Source organism: Citrus clementina, unplaced genomic scaffold, assembly GCF_000493195.1.
Source record: "Citrus clementina cultivar Clemenules unplaced genomic scaffold, Citrus_clementina_v1.0 scaffold_3, whole genome shotgun sequence".
Taxonomy (NCBI): Eukaryota; Viridiplantae; Streptophyta; class Magnoliopsida; order Sapindales; family Rutaceae; genus Citrus; species Citrus x clementina.
The window spans coordinates 23,496,574-23,519,367 of record NW_006262339.1 but is presented as its reverse complement, the minus strand read 5'-3'; the positions used below and the strand labels follow the sequence as shown (position 1 = coordinate 23,519,367).

The 22,794-nt window shown below is 32.2% G+C and overlaps 3 protein-coding genes across 3 annotated transcripts; all 3 read right to left on the bottom strand.

Moving 5' to 3' along the window:
* Positions 1-10,742: 10,742 nt before the first annotated feature.
* LOC18046450 (disease resistance-like protein DSC1) lies at positions 10,743-15,167 on the bottom strand. Its single transcript, XM_024187163.1, has 5 exons — positions 15,148-15,167; positions 13,642-14,710; positions 13,014-13,313; positions 11,354-12,304; positions 10,743-11,249 (listed from the first exon to the last, which is right to left on the bottom strand). The coding sequence occupies exons 1-5, from the start codon at positions 15,165-15,167 to the stop codon at positions 10,743-10,745; spliced, it is 2,847 nt and encodes a 948-aa protein (XP_024042931.1).
* Positions 15,168-16,261: 1,094 nt separating this feature from the next.
* On the bottom strand, positions 16,262-16,772 carry LOC112099717 (TMV resistance protein N-like). Its single transcript, XM_024187162.1, has one exon. It carries the CDS (start codon positions 16,736-16,738, stop codon positions 16,262-16,264), a length of 477 nt encoding a protein of 158 aa, XP_024042930.1. The 5' UTR covers positions 16,739-16,772.
* Positions 16,773-20,427: 3,655 nt separating this feature from the next.
* LOC18046449 (TMV resistance protein N) lies at positions 20,428-22,277 on the bottom strand. The gene is made up of 3 exons (XM_024187161.1): positions 22,158-22,277; positions 21,818-22,116; positions 20,428-21,172 (listed from the first exon to the last, which is right to left on the bottom strand). Exons 1-3 carry the CDS (start codon positions 22,275-22,277, stop codon positions 20,428-20,430), a joined length of 1,164 nt encoding a protein of 387 aa, XP_024042929.1.
* Between the last annotated feature and the right edge of the window lie 517 nt (positions 22,278-22,794).

Here is a 22,794-nt window from a genome sequence, read left to right as displayed (position 1 = left end):
TCCCGATCAGCTTCCTGACTTTAGACTAGGCGCTCATCCTCATCCTCCGCGTCGCCATTTTGTTCCTCAGCCTCCAGCTGACTCAGACTCTGAGGAGCATACGATGGATGCTGACATTCCCTCCACTTCCGAGCCACCTCCTGCTCCTGAGCCTTCTGCTGTTCCTGTGCAGCCATCTGCCTCTATGCCACCTCCAGCTTCAGTTCAGCCTCCTGCTTCAGATGCCGTGCAGCAGCTGATCACTGATGTTCAGCGGATCTCGGACCGCTAGCAGCTGATTCTTGATCGGTTGGACACTCTTTCCCGTGACCACCAGCAACTGCGTTCTGACTTTCAGATATTCCAGCGGCAGAGCCTTGATCAGCAGATGGAGCTTATCGCTGGACAGCGCACTATTCTCGGCTATTTCGGCTATGATCCGGGGAGCACATCTTCTCCATAGTTTCTGAGCTCTGTTTTCGCACATACATTCTTCATTTTGATTTTTAGCATTTTTATATTTCTCTTATGGATTTTGATGCATATATTTGGGATGTTCTTGATGATTACATGATTGATGATTACATGATTGATGATTTGTGATTGATTTGTGATTGACTGATTGTTGGATATTATCATATTAGACTATTTGTGGATATTGGAGTGTTGATATATTTTTGTTCATGGAGTTGTTGGTTTGTTGGAAGAAGCAGTTGATGTTAATCTATTTTTGGAAGTGTTTTTTCTCTCATTTTGTATTACTGGTTTTGCTCATTTTTAAGGGGAAACTCTGCCGAAATTTCCACCGGACAATTTTTTTTTCAAACGGATTTGCGTATTTCTTATTTCCTCTTTTCTTTTTGATGATGAAGGGGGAGATAATTTGTGGTTTTTAAGATGATTTTTTTTAATGGGAAATTTTTTTTTTGGATTTAAAATGGGGAGATTTAAAGCAAGAATCCTTTTATTCACAATTCTCAATTTGGCCATACATGTAGGGGGAGCACATATTAAGGGGGAGCTAAAACATTGAATGAAATTTGTCATCATCAAAAAGGGGGAGATTGTTAACATAAATATGTTAATAATATTGATTTTGATGATAACAAATTTTAAATGTATTTTGACAAAAATATTGGAACTATTTTCTTAATAAACGAAAACCTTTTTAATCATTACCTTATTTCTTCATAAAAGATGGATTTTCAAATTAGAAAGAAATTCTCTGCAAACTTGTTTAAAATTGCAATTTTGGTCATAAACGGTGAACCGTTTATTTTAAACGGTTAACCGATTATAGGCAGAGAGTAACACATTTCCTAAACCTCTAACCGTTTATGAAACACGGAAAATACAAAAGATAGGGAGGTTACTGGGAATTAACGGTAAACCGTTTGTTTTTAAACGGTTAACCGATTATCACCAGAGAGCATCATATTGCCTAAGCTCTAGCCGTTTATGCTTAACGGAAAACTCCTAAGTGTTAACATATATGTTTCCATAATATTGATTTTGATGATAACAAATAAGTTTAAGAATGATTAATCTTTTAAGCTCAAATTATTTAATATTCTTTTTAAATAAATCATTATTTTCACATTATAAATGTTTTGTATTTAATGGAAAAATGATTTTATGAAATTGATTGTTTTTATTCTTTTTAAATAATAAATCATTATTTTCACATTATAAATGTTTCATATTTAATGGAAAAATGATTTTATGAAATTGGTTGTTTTTCAAAGTTTATGGTTTAATTGAAAGCATTTTGAAAACTTTGAAACAAACAAGTATTGCTTGAAATTTTGGTGAAGGACTTATTTGAAAAGTGTCATAGCATTTTGGGCTATAACATAATTTTAGAAAGTTTTGGGATTAACAAAGCATTACTTAGAAATTCTGAAATTGGACCTATTTGCAAAGTTTCATAACGTTTTGGGCTATAGTACAGTTTTGTAAAGTTTTGGGGTCAAACTGTAATTTTGGAAAATAGTGCACTGTGCAGGTTACTGTAGCAATCACTGTAGCAAACGGCTAACCGTTTATTTAAAAACGGCTAACCGATAATTTCCAGAAAGCATGTTCTGCAAAGTATTGTTAAAATGATGATTCTGGAAACTAACGGTGAACCGTTTACTGAAAACGGTTAACCGATTATTTCCAGATTGCTAACCTTGAACCGTTTAGTAAGAACGGTTAAACCAAATTTGTTTCGCAGGTCTCTGGAAATTAACGGCGAAAGGGTAAGCCTAAACGGCTAACCGTTTATTTGAAAATTGGCCCAACGGTAACTTTGACCAGCCTAAACGGTTAACCGTTAATGGTTAACGGCGAACCGTTTTCGTGCAGACAATCTATAACGGCTAGTTTTTCAGCTCCAACTATAAATAAGCTCAATCCAATTCAAACAAGAAGAATTCCAACGATCATCATTGAGCAAAATATAGAGAATACAACTTTCATTGAGCTTTAAATCTTTGTATTCATCTCATTCATTCACACATTGAGCTTTCATTTGTGATCAAACACATTGTGTGAGAGAGATTCATTTGTAATCCTTTTTGTAAAATCAAGTTAAAAGATTGTAAGTGTTGGGATATACTTGGGTTAAGAGATTGGGGATAATCTCTTGTTGTAAAGGTCCATTGACACCTTGGAAGTCAATTGTAAGCGTTTGAAGCCTTGAGAGGCTAGCTTAGTGAAATCCTCAAGCCCGGTGAGCTTGGAGGCGTGGACGTAGGCGGGGATTGCCGAACCACGTAAAAATCATTGTGTTTGTTTTCTCTTCCCTTACTCTTTTAATATTGTTCATGATTGAATTTATTGTTTTCAATTTGATTAAGGCAATAGATTAAATTGTTATGTGGTTTGCCTAGGATAATTTTTAAAATCCCAATTCACCCCCCTCTTGGGTTGCCTAGTTAGTATTTCACTAAGATGGGAAGGCTACTGGACATTAACGGTGAACCGTTTATTTTTAAACGGTTAACCGATAACGTCCAGAATTGAAGGTTGTCCTCCTATGGTATTGATTAACGAAAACTGATAAGGCTAAATTGTTGTGCAGGTTACTGGAGCCAAACGGCAAACCGTTTATTTTAAACGGTCAACCGATAATACCCAGAGAAGCCACCTTATGCAAACCCTTAACCGCTAAATGAAAACGGATTAACTGATGTTCATTGTGCAGGTTACTGGAGACAAACGGCTAACCGTTTGTTTAAAACGATTCACCGATAATATCCAGAAATGTTGCTTCATGCAAGGCCTTAGCCGTTTAGTGTAAACGGATACCCAATGCTCATATTACAGGCTTCTGGAAGTTAATGGCGAAAGGGCAATCCTAAACGGCAAACCGTTTATTTGAAATCTGGCCCAACGGTAACTTTGACCAACCGAAACGGTTAACCGTTTATGGTTAACGGCGAACCGTTTTCTGTCCGACAGTTTGTAACGACTAGTTTTTCAGTTCCAAATATAAATAAGCTCATTCAAATTCAAAGAAGATTGATCACAACACAACCATTTGAGCTAATATTCGAGAATACAATCTTTATAGAGCTTAGAACACATTCTTGCTTCATCTATTCACATATTAAGCATCATTGAGTTATCTTGTATATTGTGAGAGGCAAAACAAATTTGTAATCTTTTACTTTGAGTGATTGTAAGTGTTGGGATACACTTGGGTTAAGAGATTGGGGATAATCTCTTGTTGTAAAGGTCCATTGACACCTTGGAAGTCAAGTGTAAGCATTTGAAGCCTTGGAGGCTTGCTTAGTGGAATCCTCAAGCCCGGAAAGCTTGGAGGCGTGGACGTAGGCAAGGTTGGCCGAACCACGTAAAAATCTCGTGTTTGAATCTCTCTTCCCTTACCTTTTTATATTGTGATCATCTTAATTATTATTGCTTTGAATTTGAGTTATAATTGCATTAAGATTTTCTTTATTATTGAATAATTTTTTAGAATCCCAATTCACCCCCCCTCTTGGGTTGCCTAGTTAGTATTTCACGATAGTTGTAACAAAGGCCGCTTTGATCCTATGTTCGTATGATTGATGGACCAGATTAGTTATAGATATGTTTCGGTAATGACAGTAGGGTTGAGCTCATACAATTATTTTTGCAAAACATCATTATAAGGTTATACATATAGCCCAAGTAGGATATTGTTAGATTTTTAATCCAGCATTGTTGGATTCTTAATCCAACGTTGGGCTTATATGGGAATAATTTGTGTTGTGGACTGTCATATTAGGGTTACGCCCAATTAAAAGTGATCTATTAAGGTATTTAGTAATTTAAGCTTTAATGTATCTAATAGGGTGTGGGCCTTTAATGTGTATAGAATTAAGGGTAATTTCTATTCTTATGATGAGCTGAAATATGAGTACCTAAAGACAACATGAAAAGTTAACTTTATAAGTGGTTATGGTCCTCAAGACACACATATCATTCTATTATCTACTACATCCCATCATTAGAGAGAGAGCATAGAGAGTTTAAAAATTTCCCTAGAAGAACATATAGATTTAGAAGATAAACCACACAACTCTAGAGTGCAATTGTACATTATGGATTCAAGTGCGCTTCCGCATAATTGTTTATTAATTCTTGACGATAGAATACGAGTGTTCCTGAATTATAAGTGATGATTTTCACAAAAAGATTTATTATGCTAGCTTATGAATCACCTCTTGATTGATTCTTAAATTAGGAGTGTTTGGAAAGCAAGAAAGTGTGAGAAAGTGAAAAGGAAATTGAGAGAAAGTGATAAAATGAAAGCTGGTAAAATGAATCTTATTAACCAAATGATTAATTAATGTGTATTTATATAGCTTGGGAGAAAGTTTGAACTTTATTTATTCCCCTACCTTTTTAAAAAAAAAAAAACAATACAGTACCTTGAACTTTCCAAAAAGAAAATTTACTACTTTTACCTCTTAACCAATTTCCTTTTGAAAAATTATTTCATTTTCATAATTTAGCAAACAATGTAATGGAGGATGCCTTAAATGACACCTGTGGCTGGTAGTGGCCTGGTTTGTCATTCGAGGGAAGTAGATTACTTAATAATTTCACATTTCAGTTTCGTAATTTATAATTGACTAAAGATCTAAGTAAAGAATTCATACACTTAATCAAATTTTACACTCGGCTTTTGTTTACTTAAGTCTTGAGTGTATTCATGAAGAATAAAACTTCATATGAATTAACTGATATTCAAGCAGGTAGAAAACTTCATTCTTCTCTAATCCAGCTAAGTGTAAAATCAAATGTTGAGTATTCATCAAGAAAACTTCACTATCATAGATTTAATGAAAAAACAATACTAGCATTTAAACAAATATAAAAAAATAACACATCAATTGGAGAGATTCAATGTGCAGGGGAAAAAAAACTAACCTTTTTACAATGCTAAATACGTCATAATATGCTCTCATATATTATCCGTACCCTTCATTTGATAACGTAAAATTTAATCATCTATTGTGAATTTATGTTAAGGCAATGGTCTACCTTGGAGCTCCAAGGTAGAGCACAAATCACAGCTACACATACAAAGTGATAAATAGTAAAAAACACATTATAACTTTAATCGTGTGGTTATGAATGCATACTCTACTTTAGAGCAGTTCCAACATAGTCAAACCCTTATGTTAAAATTCACAGCCGTCGATAGTAAAATGCCCAAAACTCTATCTTATTCTTTAATATATCAATTCTCAAAACTTAAAGAAAATATAATTAATTAGTAAAATCTTAATCAACTTCTTTTTGTTTAAATGTGAAATTATATTACGCATTCACGAGTTTTCTTCCGAGACTCTACTTGCTTCATTTCCTTATTAATATTTATAAGTGAGATGTAGCATATTGGTAGTAAGTATTAACAACATACGAAGTAAAAACAATGATATTACATTTAAAAACATTTTAGAGCTAAAATAAGTGTTTATTTTCTTATCTAATGGTAATAAGTATGTACTTGTTTAATTCCATAAACTCTTTTTTAATATTTTTGTTGCCGTTTGATTTTTTTTTAGTAGAACTTTTAAAGATTAAATAAGTTGTTTTCTCTCTACTAGCAAAACTCAAATTTTGGGTTTATTAGAGTAGAGGTTAATTTTTTTTAAATGTTAAAATGTCCAAAATATCATCTATTTATTTAATAATCTTATTTCATTTTTTTCATATCATAACTCTTAAAAACATGCATACTAGAGTGATTTTATAATTTTTAACACTACAAGAAAAAAGGGATTCAACAACGTATAATGTATGTTGTTAAACACCTTCGACAACGTTCGACCGCACGTTGTAAATGTTGATATTGTCTTAAGTGAAACCATCTTCAACAATATTTCAGTGTGTAGTGAAAAGTTCTTCGTCCCGTTGTTAAAATATATTTAACCACACTCAATAAATGTGGTTAAAGCCTTAGTTTACTTATTATTTTCAACAACATTCATATGCAAGTTGCGAATAACATTTACTTAAAGAAAAAAAATTATAATTTTAATTGCAAGCTCTACAAATGTATTAATATAAAAATCAACAAAAACAAATAATATATTAATACAAAAGAATCCAGTAACATCTTTATGTAATTTTCAATTAATAAAATTATTTGTTTACAAGAATTTAATAATACAAAATAATAATCCTTATATTATTCTCTTCTTTCTCAATGGTAACTTTACATAATATTAGCAAAAACTCTAACCAAATCCAATTCTTCAATCTCTCCATAATAGCATTAGTGATAAACCTCAAATTATCACAAATACCTGCACAAGCAAAGACCAAAATTCTTTAAAAATAATAATAATAATAACTTAGACAAGCAACTAATAAAAGGAAAAAATCAGTAGAGATATTACTGAGGTGAATAAGAATCTATAACAACTTATCTCAAGATATAGTACCCCTCTAATAATGCAAGAATCACTCGGCCATTGATTTTAGCCATTAATTACTTAGCATATTTCCTTCCTTAAATATTGACTTGACATATTTGTCATTTCCTTGTTTGTTATTTGATTTTTATGACTCCATCTTTTGTGATTCTACCATATGCATCTTTGTCAACCTTGCAAATTTTTCACAATCAACAAAAAGATGATGACTTGTAACCTGCTAATAAATTTGCTATAACCTACTCATCAGTGAGTAAGCAAAACTTAGTAGATAAGATCTTTGCAACAAAAGTTGTACAATAACTAAATGCATATAAAACCAGAGCATAAAATTCAAGCTAACCTCAAAAGTAGCATTATTATCTACTGAAGTCTTTGCTCCAAAAAATTTCCATGAAGCTGACATGTCACTTTTTCTCAAAGAATCAAGTCTTAATGGGCCAAGTCCACTGTGCTAGCTGCGATAACATCAACATGTATAGTTAATATAATTGATAATAGGAAAGTACAACTGTTGTAAGTAAGGTAACACAAATCACTTGTAACTAAAACTCTTCACCAATAATCAAATGGTTGTGGCTCAGTTGGCAACGTAGGCTGGGTTTGTGGGAAGAGCTCTCGGGTTCGATCCCCACTAAACACACCATTTGGGAGGGGTAAGGAGCCTTAACTGTGACTACACCCCGAATCCGGATTAGTCGAGGCCTAATGCGGTCGCCGGAAACCAGATGGTTTAAAACCAACAAAAAAAAAACTCTTCACCAACACACAATTACATCTTTTGATAATAGAGATTTTAAGTATTGCAGTGCTAGTCTTTCTTTTCAATGCAATTGATCTGCACTAGTCAACTAAATTTTTCCTTCATCATATTTAACTAAAAGAGTAATCAGAATCTCTTAATCCAAATAATAACGATAAAAAAATAAAATGTAGCAACAAGCTACTTGCTTGCTAGAATCACTTGGCATATGATTTCGATCTAGCACAAGTAACAACAATAATTTTCAAATAAAAGATAGAGATAAATAGATTCCAAGCAAAAACTAATAAAAATCTAATACCAAATTACACAAGCAAAGTAAAATATTCTAGTCACTCAAGGAGCTACTATGGTGCTCTTAAAAGCATAGTGCTTGCTTTCAGTAACCAAAAAAATAAATAAATAAATACGATATATAATCTACAAAGCAAAAAATACCAATACTATTAGTAAAATAGGATTTTCTAGAATGCAATAAAATTAACAATAGGTCAGGTCTGAAAAGCAAGCAAAAATAATCCTAAAAAAACTTAAAGCAACCGAATGTGAGATAAAATTTAGATATGAAAAAATATAAATTAAAATGAAGTAACTAAATAATTAATTAATCAGAGAGAACTAATCAATCGAAGTGGAGTACAAAACCCTCGGCCAATAAAGAAGATCAACTGCGCAAGAACTGAGAAGAAAAAAATCGAATCCTCAATTTGAAGACTAAACAAAATGTCAACATGCGTGTGACTAGTCGCACTCAACAACAAAACCGATATAATTCTATAGTTTTAGTTTTCGTTCATTTCAAAAAATTAGTAAATTTCAATACATAAATTTCAGGAAAAAGTCCATTTTTCCAACACAGCAAACAAATTTCAGATAAACCTTTAGGGCTTAGAACTACACCTTTAAAGTTCAAATTTGACAAGAAATTTTAATTAAATTGACATGCAAAAGACGATATGAATAATAATTACCTGCGTTAGTCGAAAAATTGAGCTTACTCAACAGTGGGTTTTCAGTTAGGGTTTTGAAAAGCAACGGTGGTAGCAAACGGTCGATGGGTTCTTCTTATCGATCTCGGTGATGGCCAAAATCGATGGCGGATGATGAGGCAAAATCGATGGGAAGATGAGGCAAAATCGATGGGAAGATGAGACAAAATCAACGAGAAGATGAGACAAAATCGACGGTGGTGCTGGTGGATGGGTTGTTACGAGAGTGAGGCTGTGTGGGAGGGAGAGATGTTTGAGTTTTGGCTAAACACTTAGAGTATCTCCAAAAAAACTTTTCAAATAAGATTTTATTAGTTATTAGTTATTTGAAGAGCCACATCAATATTTAAGACTCTAAAAGACATTCCAATTGAGATTCTTCAAATAAGAAATTATTTCCTCTCTTAAATTTTGTAGAGTTAATTTCTCCCTCTTCAATTTATATTTTATTATTTTGTATTGGAAAGAGAAAGAGAAGTACTTTAATTACCATTTATTTTTCCTTTGAAAAAATATTTATTTGATTAAAATAATATTAACTTATTTCTATTTGAGGAGTCTTTTGGAGAATAACATATTTCTTTACTCTCCTATTTGTCACATAAGTAAGCAAATATATATTTGAAAAGTAAAATTAATAGTTTTTTGGAGATGCTCTTAGAAGAAAAACCGATAGTGTTTTGTATTTATTCATTTTTTATTTTTTATTTACTTTTCCCTAAATGCTACCTTTTTTAAGTTTATTATTGTTTAATAAAATCATTTTAAAATTTTAAATCAAACGCAATAAAAACTTATTTCAAATGGCTTGAGTACCAAAATCTCTATCATAGACTAGTCATTAATTTATGGTAATTTAAATATTTATTACAAATCTGTCATATTATTATGATATACCAAATTTTTATCATGATTTTATCATATTTTATTGACATAAAAAATTTTCTATCACACGTTTGTCATATTTATGTGAAATAAAAGACGGAGACCAAGAACCATTACACATGTTCCTATCACTATAGGTTCTTTATCTTGTAGTGATGTGTTTTCCAGCAACTAAAATTGAGTTTCATAGCTTCAAATTGCTTCGATTGAAAGAGGGAATTAGATTTTGGTTTTAGATTGGTGAATTTGAAAGGGAGAAATGTGTTTGATGATGAAAAGAAAATTGAGGGAATCTCTGAATTTTCCCAAGTATCGACAGTGGTGTTCTAAACATAACTATTCAAAAAAGAAAATTAAAATTTTAAATTAAAAGACTGGTGTTTTACCCTATTATCACTTTATCAACAATAGCAAAGCCATTTTTCTGCTAATAAAATATTAAATTGTATTTTTTATTTTTTATTTATTCTACAGTAATAAATTAAAATTTTGAATTGCATTTTTTTACTAATTTATTAATAGTTAGATAATAAATATATGGTTAATAATTTAAAAAACTAAATAGATAATATAAATGATTACTAATTCGCTATTATAAATTAATGTTTAATTATTTTTTTTAAATTTGATTGAAATTAAATTTTAACTAGTTGTGGTGCATTTTTATTAACAACACACCTTTTAGAATGTTGTTGAAGATAAACCTTTTAACAACGTGATTAGTTTGTACGTTGTCATTTGACCTATGAAATTCGCCACATTCAAAAGACTCTTGCAGTAATATGTTTCACAACATGCGAAGAAGCATGCTATTAAACGTAAACGTTTAGTAACTTTTAGTAACGTGCAGTCTTGGAATGTTGTCAAATATCAGATTTTGCAACATACGTAACATGCACGTTGCTAAATTCATGTTGTCTTATCTCTTTTTTTCTTGTAGTGTAATAAATATTCTCATTGACAACCAAATATTTAAATTTTTTAGTAAAAGCTCTACTTAAATGTGACAGTTAAATTATTCATAAAACTTTAGAGGCAGAAAAAAGTGGTCATTTTTATAGTAGTATCATACCAGATTACCAGCTGAGCACACAACCGAAAGAATTGAAAACAAGGCTTATATATATGGGAAGATTTATTTATTTACTGAAAAGTAGCAGCTGCGATGGCGATGGATGTGCTTCAAGAATATTTCAATCTTTTGGGTCATGGTTCCTCTTTCTCTTCTTCATTACACTTGAAACTTCCGCTTGGATCTGGGGAGTGAAATAAATGGATCCCACATTTTTTCACCCCGCAGCACTCCAAACGTTCAAAACAAAAAGCTTCCTTAAAATAGAATTGGACTGCCTCAAGACTGCAATAGTATTCCGGAAGAATATTAAAATCCTCTTCACGAAAGAAATAGTACCCCAAAAGTATGTGATCTGACTCCACATCTGTAAATAGCTGAAAACTAGTCTCTATGACATGCGGATCGCGATCTTTGGGTTTGAATTTGAACTCACAGAACAGTTTAGCTGTTAACCTTTTAACACAAAAAGCTACAATAGCGCTAAAAGCAAAGCCGATTATTCTGTTTTTATTGAAGCAACCTGCGGCTAGCATCTCCAGGGTTATAGAAGAAGAAGATCCCACACTTTGAAACCTAAACCACTTGGGAATTTCATTCCCAGGTAAAATGACATAACCTTCAAGAGCTGGATAAGATATCTGTATCACAATATTCATAATTTGAAAAAAAAAAATTAATTGTTAACTTTAATTTAAATAAAGAAATATACAATTAATTAAAGGAGAGAGAATTAAAGACACACCCTTTTCCGTACTTCTTTCCAACTTGCAGTTGCCATAAGCTGAACTTTCCGCAGAGCATCTCCGACAATTCCTCTAATCTCATTCCGATCCAATTTAAAATTACAACGCAGGTCAAAATACTGACAATTATATTCAATCCTCGAGCATGTTAAACCTGATAAACCTGATATTGATTTCAGTACGGTGCAATGATCTGCATACAACAATATTAGATTGCATGGAAGCTCTGGTAAGGATTGAAGCCTCTGACAGTAACTTAAGTAGAGATAATTCAACTTAGAAAGTTGTATGATGCTTTCTGGCACTCTCTCAAAATTGTTTCTCCTTAGATCCAATTCTTCTAGTAAGGATAACCGACCAAGACTTTCAGGTAACCTTGTGACGCCGCAATTGTGTAGGCATAAAGATTTTAGACTGTGCAAGCCATCTGAAGACAATGAGATAAGCAATGACAAGCCCATCTGCTTATCACCCCTGCTTTCCCTGAAACTTAGGAAACGAAAGTTGTTCGAGCGGACAATAGATGACGGTACTTCACTTGAAGCAGTTCCGTAAGCGTACAGACTATTCGAAGCCTCCACGTTTCCAATTTCTTCAGGAAATCTCCTTAGATTTGAGCAACGACAGAGATTAAGATCTTCTAGAGATTTTAACTTAAATAGGCTGCAAGGAAGACTCTTCAGCATTTTACAAGCTTGAAGGTGCAAGAGTACAAGCCCAGAGAGACACCCCACGGATGATGGCAGTTCTTCAATTGCAGTTCCACTTAAAATTATCTTTTCTATATTACTCAGTGATGAGATCTCTGGAAGCTTCTTTAGGCCTTTGCATCCTCTTAGATTGAGGATAACTAGCTCTTTCAGATATGGAATAAACGAGGGCTTTGGAGTTTTAGTAAAAAAATTGCCGGCAGAGATAATTATCTGCTTTAACTTACCATGATGCTGCTGCTGAGACGAATAATAGACCAAGATATACAAATCATTAATTAGCACAAATGACAATTAAACATTATTACCTGAAAAGAATATATTTGACTAATATATATATGTATATATATATATACAGTAATTTTCTGGTCCGGAATCTTAAAAGTCGGGGAAAACTTTAAAACCGTGGGGTTTTAAAGGCTTACAACTTAAAGCGCTTAAACCATATGATTTATGTGTTTTTCCGGACGTTCCCGCAATTTAAAATTCCGGATTAGAACATTTCTAGTATATATATATGTGTGTGTGTATGTGTGTGTGTGAAAGATGAATCTCTGATTTATGATTGATTGATTACTAACTTTTATATCATTAAACATTTTGTATAAACTAGGCATTTCAATCGTTTAAAATGAATCAAAATTAAATTTATCTTCTTCATGTTGTTCTTTATATCCTTCATTACTTAAACATTGCATATATATTAGAGAATCCATGAAGGGGAGAAAGAATCGAAAAGGAGAGGTATAAGAGGGAGAATAACTATATCTCCAGATCTATCATTTTTTGTTTTAAACAGAATCTATATACTTTAGACAGTATCAATATTAGTCAGTTTAGATTAATTATAATTTAATGGCTAGGGTTTTGTGTATAGATGTGCGTTGGAACCAAAAAAAAAAAAAAAAAAAAGGCTCTTGAACCTGCTAGTATATAAAGATATACATACCTGGATACCATCCCAAATTTGTTGAATATTGCTATGAGGCATTTCAAGTAAAACAAGTTTCTCTGGATGAATATTTGAAGGCAAAGATTTCAATGGATATCCATACCAGTAAAGATACCTCATTTCAGCAAATCCAGGGCCTTGCAAATAAGACACCTTGCATTTGTTCTCTCCATTGATTGATGATCGATAAAATTTCAAAAATCTCAATTTAGGCATCTTTGTGAAAGTATCGGAATTTAGATGCATCTCTTTCACTTTCGACATATCCAAGCAGATGCCCTCAATTTTTTCTGTCCCCTAATATAAATAATAAAAGACCATAAAGTTAAAATCAAATTGACATAATTCAAGTATATTGTTATTGCTAAGTGGTAAAACTCTTAATTGGCAACGTAAAAGAAACATAATAATACAGTAAACATAAAAACTGTGTAAACAAGTAAAATGTATACAAACAACTATATATACAAGTTGACGTGGTTTGAAATTTATTGCTATATCATCTAATTGTTATTTTTTTGCAATCATCGACACACTTCTATTAATTCTATGATATAAATATTTGTATATCTAAGTTTTTAATGCTAGATTATTCCAAAATAATAATTGTCAACAAAATGCTTACCATATTATATTTAAGAACTTCATAGATGTCCTCATGATGCCACAATCGACTTCGGTTTCTAGGATTAATAGACTCTTGCCGGACAATTTCTCTACCCAATTCTTGTAGCAAATCATGCATCATTATCTTATTATATGAAATAGCAATGAGAGACTTATCAACAAGAACACTTATGCCTGTTGTTGGGTAGAAGCCACTTGCATCAAGGAACTTCATTACTGGATATACATCCTCACCTTTAAAGAAACAAGCAACATCTAAGAAAATATTTTTCTCGTTATCATCCAAACCATCATAACTTACTTTTAGTACCTCTTGGATACTCGGATGGAGAAATCTTTTCAATTTATTTATTGCACTTTCCCAAACTTCTTTTTCTTTTTCAAATAGAGAACAACCCAAAATTTCAAGAGCTAATGGAACACCTTGAGCATATTGTATTACCCTACTTGACAATTCCTCATAACCTACATCCGGATGGTTTTGTTTGAAGGCGTGTCGACTAAAAAGCTCAAGTGCATGATCATCTCGCAATTCCTTCATCTCATATATTTCTTTGACACTACAATTTCTAAGCACTTGTTTATTTCTTGTTGTTATTATGATTCGACTATCTGCCATGAACCAATCAGGACTTCTGATTAGGGATTTTATTTGTCTGAAACAAGTGACATCATCAAAAACAATCAGAACCTTCATGCGGCTGAGCCTTCTAAAGTTGAGGTCAATATCAAGAATGACATTTTCATGCTTCAATAATTTTGAAAGAAGTTCTTGTCGCAAGCAAGCCAATCCTCCCGATCTTTGTGATTCTTCTCTAACATTTTCAAGGAAGCAAGACCCTTCAAAATCACTAGAGATTTTATCGAAAATAGCTCTAGCAATTATTGTCTTGCCTATACCACCAATGCCCCAAATCCCTAATAGAGGTGCAGCACCTAACAGAGATTGAATTGCCACAACTCTTGATTCTACTCCAACCAACTGGTTATTGTTATCACGAGGAAATACTTCAGCCAGTCTCTTCAAAATTTGATTAAGAACTTCCTTTATAAGTTCCGATTCGGGCCTATTAAATACATAAAATAGCAGTAAGTTCACATACAAAAGGGGGAGAGCACCCAATCAAATACATAAATATCATTTTGATAAATTATGTTAAAATTATTTTATAGGAGTTTAAAGGGTAAAAGCTATTTTAATTCCTATATTTTGAGATTAGTGCTCTTTTAGTTCCTGTATTTTTAAAAATTTATCTCAAAATATCCTTACCGTTAACTATTGACACCTATACCGTTACTTTTTGTTCTTTTTGGCTTGATTTTACAATATTACCCTTTTATAATAATTTTTTTGACATTAATAAAAAAAGTAAATTACCAATTTAATCCCCAAAAAATAAAATAAAAATGAAAAATATATATATTAACTTGGAAAAAGGACATCTACACCCCCAAGGTTTGGGGAAATGGTCACCAACACCTCCAAGTTTTTAAAGAGGGATACCAAGACCCCCTTTTGACCATTATACCCTTTACCTCTATTATTCTAAAAAATTGACATTAAAATTTTTAGTAAATGCAAATACCATATAAATAATGTAATCTATGCAGTAGACTAACAATAATAAAATATTTAATAGTTTAATAAATTTTAATATGTAAATTATTATATTTATTTTAACAATATTTTTATTCATTGTAGAGATTTTAAATAAATATTTGCATTAAATACATTCTACAATTAAAACCATTCTCACATACTAATATTGTTAAAATTATTGTTTTACGTAATATTTAAAATAATTTAATTTTTTAATACATTTATTTTAATATTACGATTCTATTTATCATAAAATTTACTTTAATATAATAAAATATATCTAATAGATTATAAAATATTAAAATATTTTTAAATATTGAAATTATTTTAAAATGTATATATTATTACATTTATTTTAATATTATATTTCTATTTATTGTAAAATATTAGAGTTAATTCTTTTGGGAAAATAGAGATAAAGGATATAATGGTCAAAAGGGGGTCTTGGTGTCCCTCTTTGAAAACTTGGGAGTGTTGATGACCATTTCCCCAAACCTTGGGGTATAGATGTCACTTTCCCTATTAACTTTTGTGAAACACTCTGCTGAGGATTAATATATTAATTTTTATTAATGTCCAAAAAAGTTGGTAATTTAATTTTTTTACAATATTACTTTTTTTTTACATATGTGAGCTTCCATAGAAAATAATATATATATTTTGTTTTTATTTTATTTTTGGAGTTAAATTGGTAATTTAATTTTTTTTATTGATAAAAAAAAAAAGAAATGTTATTATAAGAAGGTAATATTGGAAAAGCAAATCAAAAATAGCAAAAAGTAACGACATGAATGGTAATAGTTTAACGACAAAAATGTTTTAAAGTATTTTTAAAAAGACAGAGATTAAACGGATACTAACCTCAAAATATCGGGACGGTCAAAGATCAATACCACAAATTTACGTATGACTTAGATATCAGCAAGCACAGCATGTATAAAGCAGGAATTTGTGGAGAAAGATGCACAAAACAGGCAGATCTACTGGTAATTAGTTAATTAGAAGAAAAGAAATTTAATTACCTAAAGTTCTGAGAATAAAAACCAGACAAACCGGCTGCTTCCTTCAAAGCATTCCTCCAGCTCTGCAGCTTCTTTGAATTCTCCTTAAATCTTTCTTCAAGCTTCAAATATGAATCCCCAAAAGTCCCGCTTTGGTTTCTCAAGTCTGATGGATCAACCCGATAGAAAACCGGAATCACAATCTGTGCATACTCTCTCTTGAATTCGAGGATCTTCACAAGTTCATCGAGACACCATCTGGAAGATGCATACCGTTCAGAGAAAATGATAACTGAAATGGCTGATGCTTCAATTGCATTCACAAGCGACTCTGGAATTTCATCTCCTCTGTTAATATGGTCATCAATGAAAGTTTGGATATTTTTTCGACTCAGAGCAGAATAGAGATGGCTAGTAAAGTTGTCGCGGGTGTCCTCTCCTCTGAAACTAACAAAAACATCATACTTCTTGTTGTTTCGAGAAGAAGAAGCCATAATCAACAGAAACAGTTGAATTGATGAGAGAGAGATTTTGAACCAAATGTGCGTGACCCTGTAGAATAAATCGATGCCATGAATAGGGATGGCAATGGGGCGGGGTGGGGGTGGGGATGCCTACCCCATTCCCCACCCCATTAAAATTTTTTGCCTCCATTCCCCACCCCATTCCCCAATAAATTTAGTGAGTTGGGGATGGGGAATCCCCACGTGGGGAATGATTCCCCCATCCTCACCCCATTCCCCATTTACTTATTTTATAGTAAATATAAAAATATGATTTTAGTAAATTAAAACTTAGAGACTTAAAATAAAATCATCACCATATTATAAAGTGTTTAAATTTTTTTAAAAATCTCTAAAAGTTTGAAACAATATTTTAAACTGATATTAAAAGTGAAAAATATTTAAAGAGAGCAGCACCTTAAAAGAGAAAAGAAAATATAATAATATTTTAAAGTTAAAAAAATATTGTAGGGTTTTCTTTTACTCATATTATGTTTATATTACATAAAAATTAAAAAATTATTAATTGACATTATAGTTGATAAAATAAAAATTAAAAACATATTTATATATAATGGGGATTGGGGTGGGGGTGGGGTGGGGAGTGCAATACCAAACCCCACCCCGTTAATAATTTGGGGATTACTTTTCTCCCACTCCCCACCTCATTTCCCAAAAATTATTAAAAATTTTCCTCATTTGGGGTGGAGTTCCATGGAGCTCCAAACCCGTGGAGAATTTTGTCATCCCTACCCACCTTCCTTCAAGTTCCTTGATAGTTTTTCAATTTCATCTCATTGTCCAAGCACCGTGCACTCCACGATGATTGATTAATTCCACTGCTTTGTAGACTTTTAGCTGAAAATTCCACACGAACACCATACTTATCAACACACGTGCTTATGTGCTTTAATACTCATAACTGCCAGCTATAAGTAGGGTGATATTTTAATTTTTATCTCTGAATTTATCTTTTCGGTCCTCATCTCTCAATTAATTGTACTTAGTTTCAAACTTATTCTTTTTTTTGTTTTAATAGCTCTTATTCATATTCCTTAGGGTTGATTGATGAGCTATAGAATTTCAAAAATCTCAATTTACGCATCTTTGCGAAAGCATTAGGATTTAAATAAATTTCTTTCACTTTAGACATATCCAAGCAGATGCTCTCAATTTTTTCAGTCCCCTAATAATTAATAAAAAATCAATAAGTTAAAATCCAATTTATATAATTCAAATATATATTTATTGTTACAAATAAACAAAATGATACAACTATATAGTAGTATTAAACAAATAAACTATGAATTGACATGCCATTTACGAACGTTTACCTACAAATGGACATGACATTTACTAGCATCCATGTAGTGAATCAGCAAGCCTTTAACCAAGCTAAACTTACCACTGCCCTAGGATGCTTGTGATTTAGTCAATACAAGTTGCACACACCCAAGATCTATTTAGACAAACTCACTCAAGAATCAAAAAGCACAAGAACTAAGAACACGAACAAGAAACAGAAACAAGAACCAAGAAAAGAACCACAGACACCAAGATTAACGTGGTTCAGCTGAGCATGGAATGCTCAGCTTACATCCACGGGAGAAGCCTCAAGATGAGCTTTATTGAAACAGTAATGGAGATCGTTACAGAACCTTACACCAGACTTTACAGAGAACAAGTTTACACTTTCTCTCTCATAAAACCCTCTCAGCAAGACTCATGAATTGGTACTTGAATCTCCCCAAAAACCAGCCTTTATACTCTGTTTGGGTAGCTTCCTTGATTTCCAGAATGAGCAGCTCGTTGACACGTGGTTTAACAACCTTAACGAACTCTGAATAGCCTTCGTCACATGCTTCCTCACGTGGTTACTTAAACTGATACACAAAACGCACTCAAGCTCTGTCGTTTTGATCAATTCGTTTTCTGTTAAGAACCAGCTGAGAGGCACGTGAGCTTAATGAAGCTTTACAGCTCCAAAACGCGGTTGTTTCTGGAAGATAGAACTTGATTCATTTAACTCGCAATCCAGTTTTCATTTTTGTTAATTAGTGAATCTATCTATTTTCTCTTTCAAAAATAAATATTATATTGCTATTAGTTTCTGTTGAGCTACTAGCAAATATAGAATAGAAAAATTAAAGAAAATGTTTAATGTCCAAATTGTAATATTACCTTACAACATCCCAATAAATTATTTTTATTTACAGGTTGCTATGCAACCATAACCCCCCATCAAACTTTGATTTCTTGAAAATATAATCTAAATTATAACCCCAACATAATATTACATATATGCTTTATTTGCATGATGCCACGCAATTATAACCCCATCACTGGACATTAATTTTTTAAAATTTTATTATTAGTTACAGGATTTTTTTAGCTCCTACTACTTCAAATCAATTGACTTGTCAAATAACTCTACTTTAAGATCACTCAATCAAGCCTCCAATTAATTGCTTATTTAGTTGCAGGATCTTAAATGTAAAGAGATTATATAATGATGTAAAAAATATTATTGCTGAAAGTACGAAAAATTATTAGTAGAGGAAAATAATTGTCTACGGGAGAGCAAATCTGAAAAACTCCCTAATTTTCTATAGATTTTTAACGTGGCTAAAAGAATTAATAAACATGGATAATGGTTAGTTTATTCCTAAAAGGTAGTTCAAGTGGCTTAACTCTTGCAGCAGATGCAAGAGGTCACCGGTTTAAGCCTAACCGCATACATTTAATTTAGGGTGGGTGTGCATACATTTAATATACATGCAAGTATTTGTCTACTTATACTCACGTTAACATTTTCACCAACTTATCGATTGAAAGAAACTCCCAGGCTTCCAGGCCTACCCAAATTAAGCTGGGACTCCTCCTTCCCTTCTCAATTATATAATAATTGAGCATAAGTAGATTTGGAAGTAGATTTTTCAGGTAATTCCCAATTGAATACTAATTATAAATACATCAATTAAATTGAACCATATTAAAAAAAAATTCCAATTTGGAAGCACTTAAATATCGTTTAATATCTTATGACTTCCTCTCTCATCGATGCTTTTAGAAAGTTTTTGTTTTTAAGTTTCTTTCTACAAGCACCCAAATAAAATTTACTAATCTAAATCTAACATAAAAAAATTAAGAACTAAGCGGGGCGCATTATCGATTTAACTAAATCAGTTTTTTTACAGATTTTCCTTTATATTCATTCTTCCATTAATTCTAAACCGTATTAGTTCTACTTTTATTCAAAAAGAAAAAATTAGACAAAATATTAATCTAAATCTGACATGAAAAAAATAGAATTGAGAACCTGTTGTTGCTCACCATATTTTTTGTCAAAACTTCATAAATATCCTTGTGATGCCACAATCGACTACGCTCTCCTGGATAATGGATTGATTCTTTTCGGATAATTTCTCTTCCCATATCTTGTAGCAAGTCATGCATTGTTATTGTGTTGGAGTGTGATATCGTTATTAGAGACTTATCGATAAGAACGCGTAATCCCATTTCTGCAAAGAAGCCACAGGCATCTAGAAAACTTAATACTTGATCTCTACGCTCTTCTTTCAAGAAACATGCAATATCCAAAAAAATATTCTGCTCATGGTCATCCAAACCATCAAAACTTATTTTTATAGCTGCCTGGATCTCTATGTGGGGAACGTTTTCTAATTTCCGTATTGCACTTTCCCATTCCTCTTTTCTCCTTTTGAATAGAAACGAACCCAAAGAACCAATGGAACTCCCTGAGCATATTTTACTATCTTCTTCGTCGGCTCTACATAACTTGCGTCAAGATGGTCTCTTCCAAAAGAAAATCGGCTAAAAAGCTTAAGTGCATCAACACCTCCTAATTCCTTCACCTGGTATATTTGATTGACCCAACAACTTGATAGAACTCGTTTATCTCTTGTTGTTATTATTATTCGACTCCCAGATGCAAACCAATCAAGATGTCCAATTAAGAATTCTATTTGTCTTAGATGATTCACATCATCAAAAACTATTAGAACCTTCCTGCGAGTAAGCCTTTTACTTTGAAAGTTGAGCCCAGTATTTGGAATGTTCTTCACATTTTCACCACCTAATAATGCAGAAAGAAGCTCCTGTCGCAAGTGAGGTAATCGACCGGTTTGATCTGCATCTCTAACATTATGAGCAAAGTAAGAACCTTCAAAATGTCTTGAGATTTTGTTAAAAATAGCACCAGCGATTGTTGTTTTGCCTATACCACCAATGCCCCAAATCCAAATCCCTAATTTGTAAACATCCGTCGACCCAGTGCCTAATAATGCTTCAATTTCTTTAATGCGAGATTCTACTCCAACCGGGTCTTTGCTTTCACTTTGAAATGTATCATCTAGCCTCTCCAAAACTTCATTGGCGATTTCCTCAATTAGATGAGATTCAGGCCTAGCAAAAAATAATAGCAATAAGTTCAAGTATTTGAAAAGGAGACAAATTAATAGAATATGTTTTCAGTTGTGTCCATGCAGTGTTAGCTAATTTAACGCAGAGGTTAACGTTGCTGTAACTTAATCAAACAAAACAGAGTAAAATGAAGAAACCCCATCTTATTTTAATAAATTAATCAGTTTCCCAACGTGTTTTGAAAAATTGTTACTTTATTCATGAATTTATCACTGGTGCAGTAAATCACTCCATTGATAAGATTTTGAAACATGTGAGGAAAATTATTCAAATCCAAAAAAAAAAAAAGAGAGTTTTGATTATTTTGTCTTAAAATATCCAAGGCAACGACCTGATATTAATGGAAAAATGATATTAGAATTATTTATTTGTTCTATTAAATTAATTATTATCAATAATTGATAATAATTAATTAGTATCTCAGTTAATGTACTAGAATTAGACAAATATATACAGGCAAGCTACCGCATAATAATACAGCCCATAAGCAGTCACCTAATTCAAGAATATGGCAGCCTGTAAGACACTTGGGAGCTCATGAGTGACGTTTACTATAAGTTACTGATGATGTAACTTAGCAAGACCATATATAGAGAGAGAGGGGGAGAGAGAGAGAATTATTGTTACCTAACGACATGAGAATCAAAGCCAGAAGGATTGGCTGCTTCCGTCAATGCAATCCTCCAAGTTTGCATCCTGTCTGGAAATTGTTCTTCCAGTTTCGAAAATGAATCCCCAAAATTCCCACTTTGCTTTCTCACATGTGACGGATCCACGCGATAGAAGACCGGTATCACAATCTGTCCGTAATTGGTCTTGCATTCCAGGATCCTCAAAAGTTCATCCAGACACCAACTTGAGGAAGCATAGCTTTCTGAGAAAATAATAATTGAGATGCTTGATGCTTCAATTGCATCCACAAGAGACTGTGAAATTTCATCTCCTCTCTTTAGATCGTTGTCAATACCTTTTTGAGACAAAGCTGAATAGAGATGGCTAGTAAAGTTATCACGGTGTCCTCTCCTTTGAAACTAAGGAAAACATCACATTTATTGTTTCGAGAATGAGAAGAACAAGAAGAAGCCATAGCAGTTCAATAGACGAGAGATTTTGATCAGATGAAAATATGGGATGTGAAAATAGTAGAATGTGTCACTAAAGTGTGTGTGCATATATATATATATATATATGCGCTTTAGAATTGATGTAGGTGAGACTTAGCGTAAACAAATAATATCTCATTATCATTGAACATGTTTATTGACTTTAATTAGTTGAAAGTAGCAGACTGTTATTTGTTTCTTTATATTATGTGTTTACACTACGTCTAACTAAGTCAATTTGATACGATCATTACGTTATTTTATTTATATTTTAGTTTCATTTGTATTAGTTATTCAATTTAATTAGTATAAAATATTATCTAGTAGAGGGTTAGCGGTTGTGGTTGAATGCGAATTATATATGAGGATTGTGATTAGTCTAGTTGCTTATTTTTAAGAGATAGTTGGACTGTGATATTTTGTCATAATGAAGAATAGTTGAATTATTATAATTTTATTGCAACTTGAGTTGTATGCAGGAGTTCATTGGTTTCTCGAATA

What these genes read in the sequence shown, in the direction of transcription:
- LOC18046450 (XM_024187163.1), bottom strand. Translation starts at nt 15,167, where the DNA reads ATGGTCAAAAGGGGGTCTTG. An exon ending in ATGGTCAAAAGGGGGTCTTG is followed by an intron (nt 14,711 to 15,147) that starts GTATCCCTCTTT and finishes TGTATTTAATAG; the next exon opens with GCCCGAATCGGAACTTATAA. An exon ending in AAATTTGGGATGGTATCCAG is followed by an intron (nt 12,305 to 13,013) that starts GTATGTATATCT and finishes TATTCGTCTCAG; the next exon opens with CAGCAGCATCATGGTAAGTT.
- LOC18046449 (XM_024187161.1), bottom strand. Translation starts at nt 22,277, where the DNA reads ATGGCTTCTTCTTGTTCTTCTCATTCTCGAAACAATAAATGTGATGTT. An exon ending in TTCAGCTTTGTCTCAAAAAG is followed by an intron (nt 22,117 to 22,157) that starts GTATTGACAACG and finishes GAAATTTCACAG; the next exon opens with TCTCTTGTGGATGCAATTGA. An exon ending in TTTGATTCTCATGTCGTTAG is followed by an intron (nt 21,173 to 21,817) that starts GTAACAATAATT and finishes ATTTTTTGCTAG; the next exon opens with GCCTGAATCTCATCTAATTG.
- LOC112099717 (XM_024187162.1), bottom strand. Translation starts at nt 16,738, where the DNA reads ATGGCTTCTTCTTCTCGAAACAACAAGAAGTATGATGTTTTTGTTAGT.